The sequence below is a fragment of the Vicia villosa genome, linkage group LG6, assembly GCF_029867415.1.
Source record: "Vicia villosa cultivar HV-30 ecotype Madison, WI linkage group LG6, Vvil1.0, whole genome shotgun sequence".
Taxonomy (NCBI): Eukaryota; Viridiplantae; Streptophyta; class Magnoliopsida; order Fabales; family Fabaceae; genus Vicia; species Vicia villosa.
In genome coordinates this window covers 113,638,231-113,654,903 of record NC_081185.1, presented here as the reverse complement: position 1 = coordinate 113,654,903, position 16,673 = coordinate 113,638,231, and the positions used below count along the sequence as shown (strand labels likewise).

Here is a 16,673-nt window from a genome sequence, read left to right as displayed (position 1 = left end):
AGTAAACACTCGGAATCTAGGAGACTGACTAATAACCACATTCCCATATATGTCTATCCCACAAAAAAACATATGCTTATTGTCATATTTTAAAATAGAACGAACTCAAACTATAATAAGGTATTAAAATGAAGGATATAAGAGTTACAAATCAACTACCTAACTAAGATTATAATATACTTATTAACTCCCTTAATTTCCCTTTTGCTTTGTTAAATCTGCATTAACATATACCCATTTTGGTAATTTGCTAAATCAAAACTCTATTAGACCAATCAAATGTACCCATTATTCCAAGTGGCACCCTTTTCTCAATTTCGCTATTGTTTATTTGCTAACAATAACTAAACCATTGGGTAATGCAATAGTTTGATAAACCAATCAAATGTTCTCCAATTTTTTGTTCTCTCTCTCTCTCTCTCTCTCTCTCTCTCTCCATTTTTGTCTTCTCTCACCCTCTTTGTATGTTCCTCCAACCCTAAACTTTCCGTCATCTCCTCAAACCCTAAATCTGTCGTTTCTCCTTCCTTTCTCGTCTCCGTTTCTCCTTCCTCTGCTACTCTAAAAAGGTATGTTTTTCCCTCTTCTATTGTTCTTTCTTTTCTGTTTTCTTATTCTTGTATTCATAACAGATTTGGTTCATAACCTGGAATTTTCGTAGGGTTCCGGCAAAATATGTGGCGGAGGAGGGATGGTTATTTCACAGGATATCCTTTCCTCTTCATTTTAATTTCATATACAACTTCCTCCTTATTTCTTACTCTTTTTGTTTTGAATTGGGGTGGGAAAGATAGTGAAGTTGAATATGTTTTGGAGATACTAATAATTTTTTGTTTTATTTGCTTCCGTTCGTTAGAAAGAAAAATATTTTGTCAACATTGATTTATATGGTAAGCATATTCTTTATTATTATTTCAATATTTTTTTGACATAATTTAATTTATGATGATATAATAGTTGATGCCATCATAAATGTGAAGTCACTATACAAGATCAAGAGAAACTGGCAACGAGATCCTTGTTCTTCTACGATGTTTTCAGTGGTTTGTTTGGACGGAGAAGGAGGAATAAAAGTGTGTTGTAGTAGGTGGTTTTACAGTGTATTGGAGAATGGGTCAAGCAGTTCGATGTGAGAAGAAGCGACAAGAGAGAGACGGTAAGGGCGACCGGTACGGGTTAGAGTCATACAAAATGTCGTTCCACCACATTCTTTTCTATGTTGCATCTATTTGCTTTGCTATTGGAGCCCTTGGTAATTCATTCCAATCTATAATATACAACATATCATTACTCTTTCTTTGTTTGTTCAAAACCTTTTCTTACAAACTATAAATCATTCATTAAGATATTCGAAGTTGTTCAATGAATAACCTACTGCAATCAAGTACCAAAGTATCACCATCCTTGGACAGAAACAGCGGAACGAAATTTAAATGATACTTTATATATTCGTCACTATAGTCATAATCAATTTGAAGACTGTAATAACTAATTTTAAGGAATTGAATCCAAGAATCATCAACTCCGAAATTTTCCATCTTCCATATAACAAAATCTGTTTCCTTGTAACAATAAGAAAAACAGAGACAATCCCCCAACACACTAACAGTTGGCTGTGCAGGAGGCACCTCGTCAAAATCACGAGGTAATAAATATTGATTGCATGTTTCAGTTATTAAATCAAGTGAAACAATAACAAATTGCTCAACATTAATATTCTTATAATCATCACCTATATACCAAAGTTTATCACGAATAGCTAACCAATTAATAGTGCTTTTGAGATACATACCAACATAATCGCTTTCAGAAGAATAGTCTGAATCCATGGGTTCAACTGGGAAACTTTCAATTTTTCTCCAAACATTATCAGCCAAACTCAGAATTCTCACATTGCTTCTCATTTCAGGTTCCTTGAATTCTGAGGCAACTACCTTGTAAGTGTCGGTAGATTCATCCCAACCAAATATGTATTTATAACGGTGATCATAGGCGAAAATATCTAGTGGATTGCGAAATTCGCGAACACACCCAAATTTTGGGGATGTTGTCCTAGTGGCTGGGTTCCACAATCGAAGCCAGTGGTCTTTATACTCACGAATAAAGTAATCACCAGCCAAACAGATCAATCCATTGCAAGAACCAACCATACGAGAGCATCATTTGTCTTCCACCAGCTGATAAGAGTCGACAGAAAGGTTGAATGACGGATTATCAACCAAACTGCTAATGGAATAGGGAATGACACCGCATTCATGCTCGCTCTCATCATCACTTCCATAGGGTGACTCCCTTGGGATATGTTTGGTATGACCGGAAATTAGAATGAATTGAGGATTTCGCTTTGCTGATCTTTTGAAATTCAATTTCACGAAGGCGGGATATGAAATGAGAGCGTCCCAAAATTTGTTAACGCACCTGATTCGCAAAATAGATTTAACATTAAGAATAGATAAAACCTCGGTGATGAGATCCTGAGGGAAGAACAATGGAGATGGATACATGATTGTAAATTCTATTGGGAATCTTCAAGTGTTTATAAGTTTTTTCTTTTTATGAAATATTTTTACTAATATTCTTTATAATAATGAATTCAATGTAAAAAAGTTTTGCGCTTATATCACTACGCCAAATTTGGCTTTTAGCAGCACCCCTACGAAAGCGCTTTTAGGAAAAGCGCTGGCATAGGCTTCGCTAAAGACAAAATTAAAAAACACGCTAAAAAAGCGCTCTAATAGTGGGGGGGTATGAAAGCGCTTTTAAGAAGCGCTCTGGTAGGGGGGGGTTATGAGAGCGCTTTTCAAAAGCGCTCTGGTAGGTGGGGGGTACGAAAGCGCTTTACAAAAGCGCTCTGGTAGGTGGGGGGAACGTGGGGGGAACGAAAGCGCTTTTCAAAAGCGCTCTGGTAGGGGTGTTTAATGAGAGCGCTTTTTGTCAAAAGCGCTGGTATAGACCAGGCTATGAGAGCGCTTTCCAGAAGCGCTTTAGTAGCCTTATTACTAAAATTTGATATTACGCGTTCAGAATCCCTAATTCATCTTTTTTCTCCCATTGACGCTAACTTGCCCAGAAAACCCAGAAAACCCATTTTGTCTCCCCCATCTTTTTTCTTCCACTTCGTCTCCCCCACTTTGTCTCCCACAACTCAAAGTTCTTCACCGCCGCCGCCGCCGTGTAGCATCTCGCCTCCACCGCCGCCGTCATCTTCATCTTCATGTATGTCACCTTGTTTTCTTTTGCTTTATTTTTAATTGTTTTTGTTCGACTGGCTATGTTTCTTAATAGGTTATAATCCATGAACACAATTTCTTGTTGCTTTGTTGTTGGGTACTGAATGTGTTGTGCTGAAGAACACAATTTTTCAAGAATAGAACACATTAGTGCCATTATTTTAGCTAAAAACAGAACTTTGATATTTTTATATCTAAATTGCAAACACATTTGTCAAGAATAGAACACATTAGTGCCATTTTCGTTTTTAATTATAATGGGTTGTTTGAAATGAAAGCATGAAATGAAAGCTATAGTATATGATATGAAATGAAAGCTATAGTATATTATGAAAGCATGAACTACTTGCTGCATAATTTCTTCTTTGTCATATCATTGAGTTATTTGAATTGTAATGGGTAGTTCAATTGAGGGTTAATAACTTGTCTACACCAAATGATTATTAAGAGAAACTACGTTCACTTTAATGTTTTATGGTTTTACTTGATTCTAAAATATGAGTGAGGATTCTTTCATTTCTTAAAAGGAGTAGAGTTTTGAAAAATGGAGACCTTTGTTACTAAAGTTTGTTTAATTGTATAAATGCATATATATTTGAAAGTGATAATATGTATTTTGTCTAATTTGATTTCTTATAATCTCAAAGCATTACTAATTCGATATTTATTTCATTTCATATTAAAAGTAATGTATGAAAATAAATTAAGATTCTATTTTAAAAAGACCGTTAGTTATCACTTAATCCTACTGGTGGTTATGTTGTAAGTTAGTTATAAAGTTAGACTGTTAGTTGAGGTTAATTGTTAGGACTAATGAACTAGCCTCTCATTTACGAACCAATGTATGTTGAACAAGCCGTGGTACACATGTATGCATCTGTTCTTTCTCTTGTTTGTAGTTACTAGCTAATTGATAATTGATTTCATATCATTTTAAATAATTGAGTTCTAGATTGGGTTTATTTTGATATTTGTTAGTAGTGGTGTATTTAACCGCATGGTGTGTGTGTTTAATTTTACAGTTACTTTGAAGTCTCTGGTTTCTACTTGTACAACGCCGATTCAAACCTACCCATCTCCCACATCAAGTCTAACTCAGGTTACTATCCCTTTCTTCTTGCTTATAGTTTGTTATTTTCTGCTTATAGTTTATTGTTTATGGTTCTATTTAATATCAATTTAGTGTCTCTCAACCAATTTTTTGGTTTGTGGACTTATATTACCTTGAAATAAGGTAATGTCTTCTTTAAGAATTCGGGTATTCTGATTAGGTTTTCTGATTAGGTATTCTATTATGATGATAGCTATTTATTATCTTGACAGAATTCCTTAGTACCTGATAGAGAAACCAAGAAGCATTTGTTTAGCTTAATTAAGACATGGATAAGACATGGATGAATTCAAACCGATTGTCGAAAGAGTACGAGAAAGGGGTATGGGAATTTGTTGAGTTTGCGGTTGCGAACTCCAAAGACCCGCTTCGAATGCCGTGTCCTTGCTTGGGTTGCTGTTATGCCGGGGGTAAGGTTGACGGGAATCAGTTGGGATCTCATTTACTACGGTTTGGAATTGATAGAAGTTATACATGTTGGACAATGCATGGTGAGAAAAGTACCGGGAATGCTGGGTCGAGGTGTAATAGGAAGTATGCTTCAAACGACGATTGCACAGACACATACGATTGTGATCGAGTCGAAGAGATTGCAGAAGCGCTGGAAGAAGATCTAGCGGATTGTCCCAAAATGTTTGAGAGGTTGGTAAGCGATGCAGAGAAACCGTTGTATGATGGTTGTTCAAAATTCACAAGATTGTCTGCGGTGTTAAAGTTGTACAACTTAAAGGCGGACAATGGATGGTCGGATAAAAGTTTCACAGAGTTATTAGCCCTTATGAAAGATATGCTACCAGAGGATAATGTTCTTCCCAATCGAACGTATGAAGCCAAAAAAATGTTGTCTTCTATTGGAATGAGCTATGATAAGATACACGCATGTCCAAACGATTGCGTTTTGTTTCGAAACGAGTATGCAGCGTTGAATGAGTGTCCTAAATGTGGTGCCCCTCGATATAAGAAAAAGTTGTCTCCTGCTAAAGTCTTATGGTATTTTCCTATAATTCCGAGATTTAGACGCATGTATCGTAGTGAGACCGATTCAAGACACTTGACTTGGCATGCAGATGAAAGAATTATTGATGGAAAGTTGCGACATCCGGCAGACTCACCACAATGGAGTAAAGTTGATACTGAATATCCTGAATTTGGAAAAGAAGCAAGAAACCTTCGGTTGTCATTGTCTACTGATGGAATGAACCCGCATGGTATTCAAAGTATCTCGCATAGCACATGGCCTGTGATTCTTATGATTTATAACTTACCTCCGTGGCTATGTATGAAGCGTAAGTACATGATGTTATCTATGCTAATTTCTGGGCCTAAACAACCAGGGAATGACATAGACGTATACTTGGCACCCTTAATCGAAGATTTAAAGTTTTTGTGGGAGAGAGGTGTGGAGGTTTACGATGGGTATAGGAAAGAAAGTTTCAACTTGAGGGCGATGTTGTTTGGAACAATTAATGATTTTCCAGCATACGGAAATCTATCCGGGTACAGCAACAAGGGTCAAAAGGCGTGTCCTGTTTGTGAAGATGAAACCGATACGACACGATTGGCGCTTTGTCAGAAGAATGTCTTTCTCGGCCATCGTAGATTCTTAAATTCTAATCATCACTACCGTGGGTGGAGAAAAGCATTCAATGGAGAGGCCGAACATCGTACAGCCCCGCCTTTTTTGTCAGGTGATCAAATTTTTGAAAAGGTGAAAGATGTGAGCACTCAGTTTGGCAAGCCTTTTGCACATTCAATTGTCAAGGGTGGGTGGAAGAAGAAGTCAATTTTCTTTGAACTTCCATATTGGAAGTCGTTGTACGTAAGACATTTCCTGGATGTTATGCATATTGAAAAAAATGTATTTGACAACGTTATAGGTACGCTACTCAATATACAAGGAAAGTCTAAGGATGGCGTTAACATAAGGAATGACATGGTAAACATGGGGATGAGAACTGAATTGGGGCCTGTGACGAAAGGAAGACGAACATATCTGCCACCTGCTGTTTACACTCTATCTAGAAAGGAGAAGAAAACATTGTGTAAGTTCCTCAGTGAAGTAAAAGTTCCAGAAGGCTACTCTTCAGATATTAGAAGACTTGTGTCCATGAAAGACCTCAAGTTAAAGAGTTTGAAGACGCATGATTGCCATGTTATAATGGAACATTTTTTACCAATAGGTATACGTTCTATTCTGCCAGAAAAAGTAAGAAGCGCAATAACTAAGCTGTGTTTCTTCTTCAGGTCTATTTGCAGTAAGGTGGTCGATCCCGCGATCTTACCAACATTGCAAAATGAGATAGTTGTTACTTTATGTGATCTTGAAATGTATTTTCCTCCCTCGTTTTTTGACATAATGGTTCATCTAGTCGTTCATCTTGTGAAAGAGACACAACTGTGCGGACCAGCTTATATGAGATGGATGTACCCTGCTGAACGTTATATGAAAATATTAAAAGGGTACGTGAAAAACAGAAGTCGACCGGAGGGTTGTATTGCCGAGCGATACGTTGCTGAAGAAGCGGTTGAGTTTTGTACTGAATATCTGTCAAATGTTCAATCAATTGGACTCCCCAAATCTCATATTGTCGAAAAAAAAGAAGGAAAAAGGCTAATTGGAAATAAAGTTGTGACAGTATCAATGGTCGAACGGGATCAAGTGCACTTGTATGTTCTGCACAATGAGATTGAGGTTGAGCCGTTTGTTGAAATGCACAAAGTTGTTCTCCGAGATTTAAATCCAAATAGAAATGAGAACTGGATAGTACGAGAGCACAATCGAAGTTTCATACCGTGGTTTAGAGATCATATTTATTCAAAGTATCGTTCAGATCCTGCTTCAGTAACAGAAAGGTTGAGATGTTTAGCCTATGGTCCATCTGTAATTGTACTTTCTTATAGCGCATACGCAATTAATGGATACACATTTTATACCAAAGAACAGGATGATAAAAGTACTATGCAAAATAGTGGTGTTACCTTGGTAGCTGAAGCTATGCACATATCAAGTGCGAATGACTTAAATCCGAAATTTGCAAATTTGTCATATTTTGGGGTTATCGAGCGCATTTTGGTGTTTGATTACGCGAAGTTTCAGATTCCTGTATTTGGTTGCAAGTGGGTTGAAAATAATAGTGGCGTACGAATGGATAAGTCAGGATTTTTGCAAGTGGATCTCAATAGGGTAGGGTACAAAGATGAGCCTTTCATTCTAGCCTCTCAAGCTAAACAAGTGTTCTATGTCAATGATCCGACAAGTACGAAATGGTCTATAGTGCTTTTATCTAACAAAATAGTTGATGAAAAAATTGAAGATCAAGGTGATATTGGTGTTGGCATTGAATCTTGTACAAGAAACGATCAAAATGAGAATGAATCTTGTATTAGAAATGATCATAATGAGGGTATTTGGATCAATCCAACCGTCCGCATTGTTAAGAGACGCGTAGTACACAAACCTACCAAGAAAAGAAAGAGACGTTAGTGATAAAGGTAATAGTATACATAGTCCGACTAATTTGTTTTATTCAATTTGGTGCATATTCTCGTTTTGTACATAACTTTTGAACCATGTATCCACTTGTCCGTATGCATATTCCGGTCTCCATAGCTACCTGGAAATCGAAAACGAAAAATTTAGAATTGGAGGAGAAAAAACAAGCGATTTGGGAAGAGCTTCAGGTATATATCATATATGGTTAATTGTTGTTATTATCTTGACGATAAATTGTTTAAATTATTTATACTAACACACTATGCGTACGTTTTTTTGCAGAGGACTTTTGAGATACCAGATGAACGTAAAAGCTACATACTTAGTTTGGCCGGCAAGAGATATAGAGGGTGGAAAAGTTTTTTGACAAACACCTATCTTAAGGATAAAGATGGAAAATTTCTTAAAGATGCACCGGGACGGCCAACAAAGTATGCGACCTTCATTGATGAAGCAGATTGGGCTGAGTTTGTAAAGCAAAGAGATGAAGCTTTTCAGAAAAAGAGTGCCACGAATAGGGAGAGAGCATCCAAACCCGCGTATCCATACAAAAAAGGGCGTTTGGGATATGCACGCTTAGAGGATAAAATTGTAAGTAAATAGAAATTCGATTTAATTAATTGTCTACATGTGCATGTTTTAATTGACGATTTTATCGTTTGTGTCAATGCATAGTTGGAGGAGAGTAAAAGTGAGGAAGCTTCACTTCCTGTACATGTGTTGTGGAAGGAAGCTCGTGTGGGCAAGAATCACGCTGTCGATCCCGATGTTCAGAGAGTTTATACTGAATGTGTAAGTATAATACTGTGTCTTTAATTAAATCAAATGTTTTTTAATATATAAATGACTTTTTATCTCCACTAATATTTATTTAAATGTAAATGAATTACAGGAGACCTTGTCGCAATCGGCATCCACCGGTGAGGAGAGCGTACTTAGTAGAGTACTAGATGCTCCCGAGTATCCCGGTCGGGTGAGGGGTAAGGGTCATGGTGTGACTCCAACCTCTTTTTACAAGAGTCCTAGGAGAAGAAATCCTTCAAATGAAGAAGTGTTGCAAAAGTTGGCGGAATTGCAAGCACAAGTCTCTGAATTGCAAAGAGATAAAGAAGTGTATATGAGAGAAAAGTGCAACACTTCATCGGTGAAAGAAACTAGTGATAAGGCTAGTATCAACTATCAAAGGAAATTTCCCGAGGTAATTATAATTTTTTTTCCTTTTAAATTGTTCTATTTTATTAATGATAATGACTTTATATTTACTTTTGGTTTAGGGCATTTCATCTTGCCAACTATACTTATCGGAACCGAATTATCGACTAGTTGGCAAGGGAAAAGTGCACAACACTTCGGGAGATTTACTTCACCACAGACCGCTCCCGGATGGACACCTGAAAGTATCGGTGGATGTTGTATTAGATCGTGATGCGATTCTACCGGTACCTGACATGGTCTCAGAGACGACATTGCTGCGAGATGCAATAGGATCGTTTGTTGCATGGCCCTCGGAGCTCATTACCATTAGTGATGAGGTAAATTGAAAACGATTATGAATCATTTAGTTTTCGAATGTCAATTCTAAACCGTTTATTAATTATGTTTTACATTTTATTTTTAGACTGCTCCTATAAAACCCGCAATTAAGGGTAAAGGGATTTTACAGGAGGAGGAGTCTGTTGCATCGCTAAAAGAGGTACATTTAAAGTGTTAATATATAATCTGAATCAAAATATGCATGATTTTATATTTTACCTAACTTATATGATTTTTAGGCATCCGCTCGGGAGTCACAACAAGTGACGCAGCAGGTTCGTAGTGTACCACCCAGTGGTCCTCCGAAGCAAGCGGCAAGAAAAGGCGGTGCTTTTGTGCCTCGATACCGAGCGACACTCGCAACAATGGTTGATATGTCCGATATGAAGGATGGTGCTTTACGGGAAATCGATATGGATGAAAGTGTCTTCGGTATTGAGTTCAAGTCACATATTACAATTGATGACTTGCAAGAGATTTTTAACCAAGATCAACTAGGCGTCAGTAATATGCATTCATACATCCGGTAATATTCACTCATCCGATATATTATTTAATTAGTCCCACAATATAATTTATTTACACTTTTTCAATGAAAAGAATCTAATGTTTATTATGTTTTTATTTAAGGTTGTTGTATGACAGAGTGTTGCGCGGGACTGCATTGTCTAACAGATTCCGGTTCGTGTCTTCCGCCCATTGTAGCGGAATGGAAATTGTTTCGGATCCGGAATCTGTTAGACAGCGCTTAGTCGATAGATTCATGTCCACCGGCAATACAGAATGTCTGCATCTTTGGGCGTATAATACCCGACCAGTAGGGTTAGTTTCTCATTCTTTATTCATCTAATCTCTGTTTCTTTAGTGTATAGCAATATTTTCATATAACCTATTGTTTTAATTTATAGAGCACACTGGTTGCTGCTTGCTATCAACCCGATAAGGGAAGTCGTGTATTATCTGAATTCGGTAAAGGGTGAATGGACCAATTATCCGGCCATGAAGGAAATCGTTGATTTGTAAGTGGGATCGTTCTAAATATATATTCGTGTATATTTATATATTTACTTATTTGTGGGATTGATCTAAACATATGCTTTTATATATTTGTTAATTAGATCAATACAAGTATTCCGTAGTCAACGGGACGCACAGGTATCCCGGACTAAATCAAACAACATCACCTGGATCGAAGTGCAGGTACATTACTTTTCACAAATTTGCTTATAATATTTATGCTACTTGGTAAAATAAGACAACTTATATAGAATCTTATTTGTTTTTCTATGTAGTGTCCGCTACAGCGTAACAGTTCAGACTGCGGATACTTTGTATTGAGGTTTATGAAAGAAATCATTCAGGCGAATCAATTAGAGATTCCTCCCACGGTATAAAGTTATAACTTAAGATAATTTCATATAATTTATTACATTTACCTAAATATATTATTCATATTATGTTTTTGTTTTATAGTACCTTGACGAATTCCGTGCTGCTGGGTACTCGAAGCTAAAGTTAGAAGAAATCAAAGAGGAATTGTGTCAATTTTATATTAAGCTATTTTTCATGCAGATTTGAACTATAATATTGTTGATTTTGTAATGATGTATATATATAATTTTGTAATGATGTATATATATAATTTTGGATATTATAATGGTATATATTAGTATATATATTGTCTTACTGATGGCTGAAATAATATAGTCGAAAATATATTACAGGTCGAAAATATATTACAGGTCGAAAATATTACAGGTCGAAAACATTACAGGTCGACTGGGAGGATTAAATTATAGGCTGCACATAAAAATACCTCATTTAGCAACTACAGCGCTTCTAAAAAGCGCTCTTAAAGGTCCACATACTAGAGCGCTTCTTAGTAAAAGCGCTGGCAAAGACCAGTAAATAAGCAAAAAAAATTAAAAAATTACGCAGCATACAAAAGCGCTTTTGGAAAAGCGCTCTGGTAGGCCCCCCTATGAGAGCGCTTTTTCTGGAAAAAGCGCTCTCATAGGGGGGCCTACCAGAGCGCTTTCCAAAAGCGCTTTTGTATGCTGCGTAATTTTTTAATTTTTTTTGCTTTTTTACTGGTCTTTGCCAGCGCTTTTACTAAGAAGCGCTCTTAAAGGGGGGTCTACCAGAGCGCTTTTTCCAGGAAAGCGCTCTAATAGGGGGTCCTACCAGAGCGCTTTTTCCAGGAAAGCGCTCTTAAAGGGGGGGTCTACCAGAGCGCTTTTAAAAGCGCTTTCGTAGCCTACGCCAGCGCTGGCTATGGCAGCGCTTTAAAGCGCTGTTAAAGGCCAAAAAAAGCGCTGTGAAAGCTGTTCCGTGTTGTAGTGTATCCAAGAGAATATATCATTCTGTCATGTTATTTCATTAATTTAAAAATAATACTAGGACTTGGTAGGAATAGGATACATGGTCGTGAAAGGTTTACACTCTCATTCTTGTCTTTTCTCATTTATAATATACACAAGTTTGTTATTATATAAATTTTAGAGCTTAAATGTAATGTAGTTTTACACTGTCAGTGTATCACAACCCTTAAAAATAAATACTCTAAATGTTATTTAAATAAAAAAATCAAACATTTATAAAAGTTAATGGTTTGGATTTCACTGACAGTGTAAAACTACTTTACATTGTTTGTGTATTTCCATTAAATCCTAAATTTTATGCTATTTTATTTTAATTATAATTCGGTCTCAAAAATATCAAAATAAAATACTATTTAAAATTGGATTAAATATGTTTTTTTTTATAAAATTACCAAATTTTATTTTTTGTCTCTTTAAACATATTTAATTCTTTAATATATATATATATATATATATATATATATATATATATATATATATATATATATATATATATATATATATATATATATATATATATATATATATATTTATAAAGTTTCTATATTTTAGTAATAATTTAATTATAAAATATTGTTCAGTCAAAAAAGTTAAAAATTATAAATTTTTAATCTTTAAAAAATATAATTAATTTACTTTAATAAAAATTATATTTACTTAAGATAAATATTTATGAGATAGAGATTAGTTGTTATGTTTGATCGGTATAAAAAGTTTTACACTATCAATTTATCACAACTATTCCTTATACTTACTTTATATATAATTAAAATAAAAATCAAATATAATTTAACAATTTAATAGTTACGATTCATTTTCAGTGTAAAAATATATTATACTATCGATTATATTTCAATTAAACTCAATAAAATAAACGAACTAGAGTTAAGAACTAATTTATAACATTATTTAATTATTAGACTAAAGGTGAAACATGTCAAACCAACGTCAACAACTTAGTTTTTCTTTGTTGTTATACGTAAACTTTTTTTTTTTTTTTTAAGTTTTAAAAAGTGTAAAATTTCTAGAATTCCAACTAATTTCAAAATTTTAAATATAATTTCAATTTTAATAAATAATATTACTGAACTTGACATTAATCATGATTTTATGATCTACCAAGTTTAGTCCTTCGTAAACGATAAACATATAAAACTGATTTTTCCGTTAGACTCTTTGAATGTTTAAATACTATAAATCCATTGAATGTTTAAATAGTATAAATTTATTGTACGTTCATATTATACTTAGGGATGGCAAACGAGCATGTCCGTCCTTTTAGGCGTGCCCGATAAAAGCTTGCAAAAATACAGGGTGATGCGGTTATAGTGGAGGATGCCAGCCTAAAACCTAAGTTCACCCTGCAAAGATTGAAGGCAGGGCGGAGAAAGCCCGCGGACAATACACCTTTTAAGTTTAAAAACACAAAAATTTATGTAAATGACCATGCTCACAAAAGTCTGCAAAAAATAACGGGGCGGGACGGACACATTATAGGATGAGGGTTGAAATCCTTGGCTCGCCCGTACTAAAGTGTGGGCAAAACAGACATGTCTAACGGGCCGGACCCGTTTTGTCACTCTTAATCTTATAGCACACTTAATTATCTGATGTATCAGAGGAACATGCTGAATTGAACACTGGTTAGTACATAAGTGAATTAAAAATACTAACAAGAATAAATGAAAGTGTCAATTGTGGTGTGGATATTAACCACAATAATTAATACATAATAACTAAAAATGTAGAGGTTGGAGAGAAGGTAGTTGGATTTGGGGGGACTTCGGTATTCCGGCAACCGCTTCGATGCAAATTAGTGATGATGTTAACCGCCTTAGTATGCTGTTGGAAAGTGCTCCGGTTTTGCGGCCGGACAGCCCCGACACGGCTAAGTGGCAGCATGGTGTGGATGGCATCTTCGCCGTCTCTTCTTGTTATAATAGGTTGAATTTGCAGCATATTCCTCTTGGCCCGGATGACCGCTTTCATAAGGCTTTTAGCGACATATGGAAGGTGGAGGCTCCGGTAAAAGTGAAGGCCTTTGGTTGGAGGTGTTTTCTCAATAAGCTCCCGACGAAAGATTCTCTTTTTCGGAAAGGTATTCTCAATTCTACTTCGAATTTAGATTGTGCTTTTTGTGGTGATTGTCATGAAACATTATTACACTCCTTCTTTTCTTGTCGGAATTCCGTTATTGTTTGGAGGGAGATGTCGGATTGGGTAGGAATGAACTATCTAAGTTTTACGAATTTTAAGGAGGGGTTTTGTCATTGGAGTTCTTTTTGCCGGAAAAAGAAAGTCAAAAAGGGAAAGGAGGGAATTATTTGGTTGGCTATTATTTGGAGTTTGTGGCTTCGAAGGAACGATATAGTTTTCAACAATGCTTCTTGGAACTCGAGGGATGTGGTTTGGAGTGTTAAGGCATTAATGTGGAGGTGGTCTTTTATAGGGAAAATTACTCATTCCTATTGTAATTTCTATGAGTTTAGCAATAACCCATTATTTTACTTATCTTAATAGTTGCAATCGGCTTGTAATTTTCTTTGGTTTGGTCTTGTATTTGTTGAACCGGTTGGTGGTTGTTTTATAATATTAGTCTCTTGCTTTAAAAAAAAAAAAAATGTAGAATTCCTTCTTCAACTGGTACAAGTCAATAACAGTTATGTATGCGTTTTTCTCACCAGGCTTAAACATAAACAAAAAAAGTAATAAACATTGCAATGTAGTAATTTAATTTTAAAATCCTAACTAATTCAAATCATATTCCTTTGAATCCATCCTCCTTAGGCAGACCCTGCCTTAGCTGCTCTTCTTCTAAGCTTTTTAATTTCCACATTGTCTTAGTTGTTGGCAGTCCTTCTAATTCTCTGCAATCCCACACATGAAGTTAAGGAATATATTACTGTCATTTGCTGATACATAATAGATAGCCATTCAAAAATACAATCAACCTCACCAATAATAAAAGTAAACATTTACACAATTGATACATATGAAAACAACATATATAAATTAGCATAAACTCAAACATGTAAACTATGCAAGAGGAACTTACTTTCATAAAACTGAAACTAAGCTTTCAAAATAGTCCTTCTCTGTGCACCTGGCATTATACATAGTTGTATCATCATTAATTGTTCTACTTGCATCAATTTCTATTTGCTCCACTCTATTATCTCTCCAACTGTAAATAATCTCTTGAGATTTTAAACTGCTTGTTAGTATCAATGAATCACCGTCTTTAGAAAGGAATAATGGCTTCAATTGAAAATGATATTTTATATATTTGTCACTATAGTCATAATCAATTTGAAGATTGTGATAACTAATTTTAAAGAATTGAGCCCAAGAATCTTCGGCTCCAAATTTCTCCATCTTCCATATAACAAAATAAGGTTCCTCGTTACGATAAGAAAAACAAAGATAGCCCCCCAACACACTAACAATTGGCTCTGAAGGAGGAACCTCTTTGAAATCACGAGGCAATAAATACTTATTGCAAGTCTCGGTTCTCAAATCAAGGGAAGTGATAAAACATTGTTCAGCGGTAATATCCTTATAATTATAGCGAAGTTTATTTTGAATAGCAAACCAGTTAATAGTGCTTTTGAGATACACACCAGATTCCAAAACTGAGCCCAAATTCAAAGGATCAACAGGAAAACTTCCAATATCTCTCCAAACAGAATCACAAAAAGTTAGAATTTTGACCTTACTTTTTAGTTCACGTTTATTATAACATGAGGCCACTACCTTATAAGTTCCTGTAGAATCATCAAAACCGAAGTTGAATTGGTAATAGCCATCATCAGCGAGAGTATTGACAAATAAGCGTAAGAATCCGAATTTCGGAGACGTTGTCTTGGTGGCTGGGTTCCATAATCGAAACCAACACTCATAATACTCACGGGTGATGGAGTTACCCTCTAAACATATCAATCCATTGCACGAACCAATTATACGGTAATTTAAGTTTTTCACCAAGTAATAAGGATCAATTTCAAGGGAAAAAGAGGGATTATCGATTAAACTGCATAAAGAATAGGGAATGAAAGCTTCATCAACGTCATAATCATAGTCACTGCCATAGGGGGACTCACCTGGGATATGTAGGTAGTGATCGGCCATTAGTATGAATTGCGGATTTCGTGCTGCTGATCTCTTGAGATGAAGTTTTACAAAATTGGGATCGGAAACGAAGTTGTCGCAATACTTGTTAACGCATCTGAATCGCAGAATAGATTTCACGGGAAGAGCGGATAAGATCTCGCTAACTAGATCCATGGGGAAAAAATTAGGTGAGAGAGCCATGTTTGTCTAACGTGAATTTTAATGTTTAATTAATATTGTGAATTTTAATGTAATATAGAGAACTTGGTAATCATATAAAATCCATTGTATTTTACTTTAATTATTTATCATTGAAAATATATTGTCTGGTCAATAAAATATATAATTATTATTCTTATTATATATATGCTACTAATAATTTAAATAAAGAATTTTGTCTGTAAAATTCTTATTAAAAAAATTGTATTGCAAATAAAGAAGCTTTTCTAAAAATGTTTTATAATTTGAGAAAAAAAAAAGAGGGAGATGGGAATATAGAATCTTACCTAATAAAAAAATATTAAAACAATGACTTTTGCTTTAAACAAGAGGTTTGGAATGTAAATGATATAGTGTGGAAAATCAAGATTTTGGTGTGGAGATGGTCTTTCTTTGGTGATATTACTTATTCCAATTGTAACTTTAACGATTTTTGTAAAGACCCGTTGTCTTTTTTATCGTTTTTTGTCGGACGTGTTCCGGTTTTGTGTATCAAAGTTGGAGAACCCTTAGTTCTCCCATTAATATAATTCTTGCTTACAAAAAAATAGAATTTAGAAACAACATTCGTACATCACGTGCATAATCCAGCGAAC

General features: G+C 35.2%; 2 protein-coding genes across 3 annotated transcripts; both read right to left on the bottom strand.

Moving 5' to 3' along the window:
• Positions 1–1,340: 1,340 nt before the first annotated feature.
• Positions 1,341–2,338, bottom strand: LOC131614378 (F-box/kelch-repeat protein At3g23880-like). Its single transcript, XM_058885972.1, has one exon. The coding sequence runs from the start codon at positions 2,148–2,150 to the stop codon at positions 1,341–1,343; it is 810 nt and encodes a 269-aa protein (XP_058741955.1). The 5' UTR covers positions 2,151–2,338.
• Positions 2,339–13,916: 11,578 nt separating this feature from the next.
• LOC131612119 (F-box/kelch-repeat protein At3g23880-like) lies at positions 13,917–16,102 on the bottom strand. 2 transcript variants are annotated; one of them, XM_058883940.1, is made up of 2 exons: positions 14,804–16,101; positions 13,917–14,615 (listed from the first exon to the last, which is right to left on the bottom strand). In XM_058883940.1, exon 1 carries the CDS (start codon positions 16,057–16,059, stop codon positions 14,806–14,808), a length of 1,254 nt encoding a protein of 417 aa, XP_058739923.1. In that variant the 5' UTR covers positions 16,060–16,101; the 3' UTR covers positions 13,917–14,615; positions 14,804–14,805. The 2 variants fall into 2 exon arrangements, with proteins under 2 accessions (XP_058739923.1, XP_058739924.1); XM_058883941.1 differs by lacking the exon at positions 13,917–14,615 and adding an exon at positions 14,641–14,660 and having other exon boundaries at positions 14,804–16,102.
• Positions 16,103–16,673: the final 571 nt, after the last annotated feature.

Coding starts and splice junctions, on each gene's coding strand:
- LOC131614378 (XM_058885972.1), bottom strand. CDS start 2,150: ATGGTTGGTTCTTGCAATGGATTGATCTGTTTGGCTGGTGATTACTTT.
- LOC131612119 (XM_058883941.1), bottom strand. CDS start 16,059: ATGGCTCTCTCACCTAATTTTTTCCCCATGGATCTAGTTAGCGAGATC.